General features: G+C 39.7%; 1 protein-coding gene across 1 annotated transcript; it reads right to left on the reverse strand.

The window, feature by feature from the left end:
* Positions 1 to 261: 261 nt before the first annotated feature.
* Positions 262 to 1,143, reverse strand: LOC105902848 (GTPase IMAP family member 8-like). The gene has a single exon (XM_012830528.2). The coding sequence runs from the start codon at positions 1,114 to 1,116 to the stop codon at positions 262 to 264; it is 855 nt and encodes a 284-aa protein (XP_012685982.1). The 5' UTR covers positions 1,117 to 1,143.
* Positions 1,144 to 6,997: the final 5,854 nt, after the last annotated feature.

Here is a 6,997-nt window from a genome sequence, read left to right on the forward strand (position 1 = left end):
CAAGTGTATGGTGAACTGGGTTGGTTCTTATGTACCCCAAAATAACAATATCACAAAAATTCCTTTTTCTATTCACAATATTTATTAATGTCTTACAGATATCTTACATAATATTGTATACATAGTCATGCCTAGAACCTTTCGTATGGAAAGTAAGCAAAAACCCTATCAGCTACAAAAGAAAAAGGAAAGATGTTATTCTGCAAAAAACATATGCGATTTTTTTGTCTTTCAGTTCCTTGAAAGAATTATATATAGATATTACTCTTTTTTGTTGTGATGATCAGGTTTCGGATTTCCTGATAATTTTTTTGCAAGTAACCCAACACCACCTCCCAGTGCTACTACGGCCCCTGCTCCAATAAACAGTCCTGGGAGGAGCAGGAGATGAGTGACTCCAAGCACAACTCCTCCAGATACTGCTGCTGCCACTCCTACACCTGAGGCCACACCCAGAGCTACTTCTTTAGCCGTCTCTTTCATCCTGGCATTTTCAATCTGTTTCTGGGCTCTCTTGTACATGTTATTGGTATAGTACTCGCTTCTACTCACTCTGTTGCTCTTCACCATGTTTTCAATTTTCTCCAGCAGTTCAGTGACCTGATTTGGATTTCTGTCATTATTGTTAAATCCATGAGATCTTCCTTCACAGTCACTAATGAGCGTCTGGAGATCATCACTTTCATCAACATACTGCTCTAAGGTTGTGCCTTTGAGCCCATCAGTGTGGGTGAAGAGTACGATTGCGTACTGTAAAGCTTCCTTCCCAAAGTTCTCACAGATCCACTTCACTGCATCCTTCTCTTCCCTGTTGTATCTAACCCCAAGACTGATCACTAGCAGGAACACATGGGGTCCAGGAGCTGTCATGTAAATATAGCTATCCAACTCACGCCTCAAAGCCTTCTCACCTAAATCTGTGTCATACACACCTGGTGTGTCAGTAACTGAGATTCTCTTTTCTCCTGACATGACCTCATCTATCTGACACTTTTTCGTCACAGATTTAGGTGATGCCCTAGATTCAAAGCCTATCTCTGTTGCTCTTCCTTCTCTTCCCAGGATGGTGTTTCCTGCTGCACTCTTCCCTGATCCAGTCTTCCCCACCAGCACCATCCTCAGGTCAGCAGGAGATGAAGGCACTGTGAAAGCAAAGAGTTTAAGTATTTAGTGCTTTTGGAAACATCTGACAACACAAACATTTGTGGCGTCATTGTACAAATATCTTGAAAATATCCTTTTGAAAATATTTCTAAAATCCCTACTGCCAGTATATTTGACCACTCTCTGTTTGTCTGTTTAAACAATGTGCATTATTATTGTGTGTTACGCAATAGTGTATTAAGATATAATAAGCGTCTTTGAGTGTCTAGAAAAGCACTATATACATATAAATTATTATTATTATTATTATTATTATTATAATGTGTATTATTATTATTATTATTGCGTAAAACAAGCCATTTCTTGCAGAAAAGCATCACTAGTTATTATTATTATTATTAGTAGTAGTAGTTGTAGCAGTAGTAACAGTAGTAGTATCTCCACAATGAAGGTTATGTTTTCTGTGCAGCATTACGGGACAAAAAGTGTTTGGCATGGGCCATTACATTTTGGAGTGGATCTGAATCACAGGGTGAGAGAGAGAGAGAGAGAGAAAGAGACTGACAGAGATTTATTAAACCAATATTCAGATCTTGACAGAGCACACAAGACATGGGGCACATGACATAGAAAACATGGATCCGGCTCAGATCGTGACAATGATAGAAATTTGAAGTATGGGTCCCCAGCATACAGAAACTGCCGGATGCTAATTTGCATATGTTGGGCAATTTGCATAACTGAGCTTATTAGCACAAATTAGAATAATCATCTATATTGATCATATTTTAGGAGCTGCTTGGCCAAACTATACAATATTGGTATATTTCACGGGTTACAGAGGATGCTGAATCCATTTCTGACATTTTCAAAGTTCATAATTTTTTTAAAGATTTTGATTATTTTCAGGTACATTCTGATGTGTTTTGAATGCTAAATTCTTAAAAGAGAGCTTGTGTGTAACTTGCGTCAAACGACGCAGACCAGCCCTGCACATGCCCAGCCACAAACCCACCACCATGCAGCATGGACTGAGAGTTGAGCACGCTTTGTTTCAAAGTCTCGGTCCAAAATCTTTACAGTGTTTTTTTGTACAAATTCTGAATGAAGGTTTTTGTAAGGGTGGTGTGGAAAGGTGAATTTCCCTTTCCACCGTGAGTATTAACATGGACTAATTAAGATCACGTTGCCCAGCAAAAGCGGTAGAAAGAGACAGTACTCTCATTGACCCGCAGGAGCGGGAGAGGGAGAGAGACATTGCACGCACACACGCACACACACACACACACACACACACACACACACACACACACACACACACAAACATAGCCATGTCTGTCGCCAGCTACCCAATCCATGCAGCTGTGTGCATGGTTGGCTGTGGGTTTGGCGCTATACGAACGCCATTGTTTGTTTGCAACGCGGTATAACCGCCATATGAAATGAAAGTACAATTCACCATTATCACTGTTCACCTGTTTATTATCATTACATTCATTATCATGTCATATCACATTTACTCTCTGTTTCAGCATACAACCCCGGTTAATACATCCATACAGACAACTCACAATCACTCCCGTACTGCTGTTTGTTTGCGGAAGCGCGTGCCGCTAAGGAGTGGTATTTCTCCACGTCCCACAGGGGAGGGAGATGGTAATTGCCATGAGGGGTGTTTGATGTGATGTTTGTTATGTATGTTTGTTAATATCATGGGTGGTATGTGTAAAAGGTGTAAATATGGTAAATGTATTGTTATGGGAACATTGGTAAACTTGGTGGTGGATGAATGTCTTTATTAATGTTATATATGATGTGAATTATAAGACTAATGCAGGGAGGGTTACCCCACTGAGATGGTTCGATCCGATTGGAGCTTATTGGTCCAATCTAGCCTAATGGGCAGCATTATTAAAGCCTGCCTCATTCCTTTGGAAGGGGTCGGCGTGAGGAGTACTTACTTGGTGGAAGGTGAAGTACATGCGAGTAGAAAATACTGTTGGAATACTTTTTGAATACGGTTACTTTGCAGTTAAACCTAGTAAGCTAGTTTGCGAGTACGGTTTAAGTACTGATTTATGTTTGTTTGTTTTTGTATATATGTTTGGCGCTGGAGCCAATAAATACAAATATATATATTTTTTTTTACAAGAACTGTCATCCCGTGCCCCGTGGTTTGTTCCTCTCCACCACTATCTCTGGTCGCCACATCCCAATAACGTGGGGTGACCGAGCGGCCCCTCACATTTGGTGGCAGCGGTGGGATGTGACGCTGATCGAGACACTGGAGGCGAAGGAGAGGACCGACCAGTACCAGCAGGAGATGGCCTACCTGTGGCCAGCCAGGAACAGCGCCGGAGGAGGATCCACCCCGCAGCTGTGCAGAGCGGTTGGGCCGGCTTGTCCCGCCACTGTGTGGCGAGACTTCAGAAGGAAGGGGAAATGTGAGAAGGTGAATTTCCTCCCTTCTCACTGGAGCAAGAAAAGGGCTTTTGGCCCTTTAAGACACTGACTCGCCCACTGTAATGGTTGGTTCCGTGCTCCCCACGTTAATGGTGGGGTCCAATTTAGCCTAAGTGGCTGCCCTATTTTAACAGGTGCCTCATTGGCATGAAGGAAGGACTGGCTGAGAGAGACATTGTCAGAGAGGCATTAAAGAGCACCAAAGAGGACTTGAGGCACTAAGGTAAAACACTCTCCTGATGTGAGGAGAAGTGTTTTGGGTCTAGATGTGTGGACACCGGTTGCCTTGTTCTGTGTGCCTTGTCTGTGTGCCTTGTCTGTGTGCCTTGTCTGTGTGCCTTGTCTGTGTGCCTTGTCTTGTACCTTGTGTGTGTATGTATGTATTTGCTAGGTGGCTGGTATATGTACTTAGCTTAAGGTTAGTCTCTGTGCCTAGGTTTGGGGCCTGGCTTGGGCCTAAGTAGGACAAGCAGGTATCCAGGGTGCAGAGTACTGAAGTGCCTGTGAGTACGGCCGGTATGTTTGGTTTGTTTGTTTTATTTCATTTCATGGGCACATGTGTTGGGGTGCTATAGAGCCCTTGTCAATAAATATATATATTTTTGTACGGAAACACCACCATCTCCTGCACTCTTCTTCCTCACTACACCACCAAGTTCAGTCGCCACATCCCAAATAACACGGGGGACCGAGCGGTCCTTCACAGGTGGGTTTGCACTTGATATACTGTAAATACAGTACACATTTGTTTTACTGCATCCCTTTCACTCATGTTATTATTGCTGAGGTCTTCTAGAATATAATCATATATGCCACTTGTGCATCAATACTTTTAGTTAGGGGAAATATACAAAAACATCAAGGCATGTAAGACTTCCTAAAATAGTCCAACAGGCCTCGGCCCCCTAAGGGTTAAGGTGTTGGCAAGTGAGGTTTACTAACATACCACAGCTGGGCTAGCTGGCATCTGTTACAATCACCCCCCTAAACCTCACTCCCAGCTAATTACTGATTACAATAATTATACAACTTGCCCAGTACATGCAACTTAGCATCCAACAATTTCTGTATGATGGGGACCCATACTATACATTTCTATCATAGCATTTAAGTTTGGCAGCCCAAAGCCTCCGTCTGCCCTAAACTTAACTAAGTGTTTAGCTAATTTATTGCTCAATATAAAAGAAGATATGCACAGGGATATTTTGGAAAATGTATAAGAATCTAATCGAGGTTTCTCCTATAGAATAGAAAATGGATAGGATGGAAAACGTCTGTATTGGTCATCTACTTTGGATTGAATCGTGAAAGTTTTGTCTTGACGGTTGAGAAAGCGGATCTGAATTCAGTTGAAAGGGCCTCTCTATGTTCTTCTAGCATGGCGGCTATGGCGTCCATATCAGTTCGGCCAGCAGCTACGCTATCTTTGGCAGTAGTTTCTTCCTTTCTTGTATTTCTGCAGTTTTTTGTGGCCATCTACTCACAGGGGTCTATTGTTAGGGGTTATAGGGGTTATCAGTTGTAGGTGAATATTCATAGAGTTTGAAAAAAGGGGCTAAGTTTATAAAGTAGGTGGGAGCGTGAAGTAAGTGTGCCTACTCCATGCTCGCGACGACCGGAACTCAGGGTTATATTTCTTAACAGCACTTTATATGTGCTAATCATGTCATATTTTACTGGTAAGACACTTCACCACATATGGTTATTGTAAATGTAATACTTACCAGAGTATAATTCGTACCCGTTCTCAAGTAAAGAACCTGAAAAAAGAAATTATAGCTAAAATTAAAGACATTATAATACATTAATTCATTAACAATTAACGATCACATTGTATATGGGCCATTCTACCGAATTGGTGCAGTCAGGTTGGAAATATTTTGAAAATGTGTATGTTTTATTCCCAAAACTTTGTCCGTATATATATTGTACCATATCTAAAGTACACATGTCTAGTAAATGAACCGTCAATTTTTATACTGTATTTTCAGAATATGTTGGAATGTTTTTCCTCTCCCAAAAATTGTCACTACCGAAACATAATAATAAACTATAGTAAAAATGTGTTATTATTAACCTGTTCAGATTGTGTTTCCTTCCCTTCTTTGAAGAGTATTTTTACAAATATTTCTTGAAGGTTTTCATAATGAAATCAATAAAAATGAAATTTTTACCAAATTTCAAAGGTCAATTCATCAAAATCTAAGTGCAATATTTCTTTGTAAAATAGAAAATACTGATCATATTGATTCCAGAGTTGATGATTGATGAAATTGAACATACATTAAACCAATCAGTATCATAACATTTTAGTTGATAACTCAATATACTTTTTTTTGTACAAAACATCCAGTGTTTCGGTAGTGACTGCACTGTTTCGGTAGTGACAGCACTGTTTCGGTAGTGACCACAGTATTTTGTTTGCAAGGTTGTATCATATTTTCCTCAACCTTTTTGCTTAATCTTAACTCATACCATGCTTTAGGTTGGGAATATTAAAAACACAAATGTTTTGTGCTTTTGCTGTCTTTTCCTCCATGATTTTCTGACCTTCTTTTGCTCCCTGTTGGATAAATCACTGATACATTTCAACTTTCCTTCTTCCTTTCGTTTCTTATTTCTTTCTCTTTCCTATATTCTTGGTGTTTCACTGTGTCATCCCTCACTCTTTGTTGGTATTCTCTCAGCCTCTCTGCTCCACTTTTTCCTTTTGGCATTTTGGTGTCTTATGATTCTTTCTCTCCTGAACAATTTCAGATAGAAATCAGCATTATCTACATGTTTACCATTTAGTCCACATAACACATTTATTTCAAAATGATGGGATTGAACTACTTACCATTCCATTTTGTCATTACCGAAACGATCATGTCACTACCGAAACTTTACCATATGTTTCGGTAGTGACTGTTTCGGTAGTGACAATTCTAGCTAAATTTGAGCATAAATAAATAATTCTAGCAAGCACATGGCTAGCAAACCAATCATTGAAGAGGTGTACACACAAACAAACATAATACTTTGCATAAAACCCCAAAAAGTTTACTTAATTGAAGAAAATATGTTTGGTAGTGACAATTCTTAAGGTTACACACTGATTTTCAGACTTTGGAACACATTTATATCAAAAGTATGGGATCTAGCTACTTACAATTCAGCCATGAGGGACAGGGATGCAGTATCACTGCCTGGTTATGAATGCAGGGGTGTGGCTAAAAAACAGGCTCAGCCAATGGACTAAAACTCCTGTGTTTCGGCATGAAAACTATATAGTTTTTTTTTTTTTAAATTAAACCCACAATAAATCTAAATCTTCCAAGTTCTGTTTAAACTTAATCATAAAGATCTTTGAAATTAGATCATTGAAAAAAATCAAAAAAATGTAAAAAGTGTTATTTACAGAAATTGAAATTTAGATGCCAGGGTTGTG

This window comes from Clupea harengus, chromosome 24 (assembly GCF_900700415.2).
Source record: "Clupea harengus chromosome 24, Ch_v2.0.2, whole genome shotgun sequence".
Taxonomy (NCBI): Eukaryota; Metazoa; Chordata; class Actinopteri; order Clupeiformes; family Clupeidae; genus Clupea; species Clupea harengus.

Bases quoted from the DNA above. Each gene is read 5' to 3' on its own strand.
- LOC105902848 (XM_012830528.2), bottom strand. From the start codon at position 1,116: ATGGTGCTGGTGGGGAAGACTGGATCAGGGAAGAGTGCAGCAGGAAAC.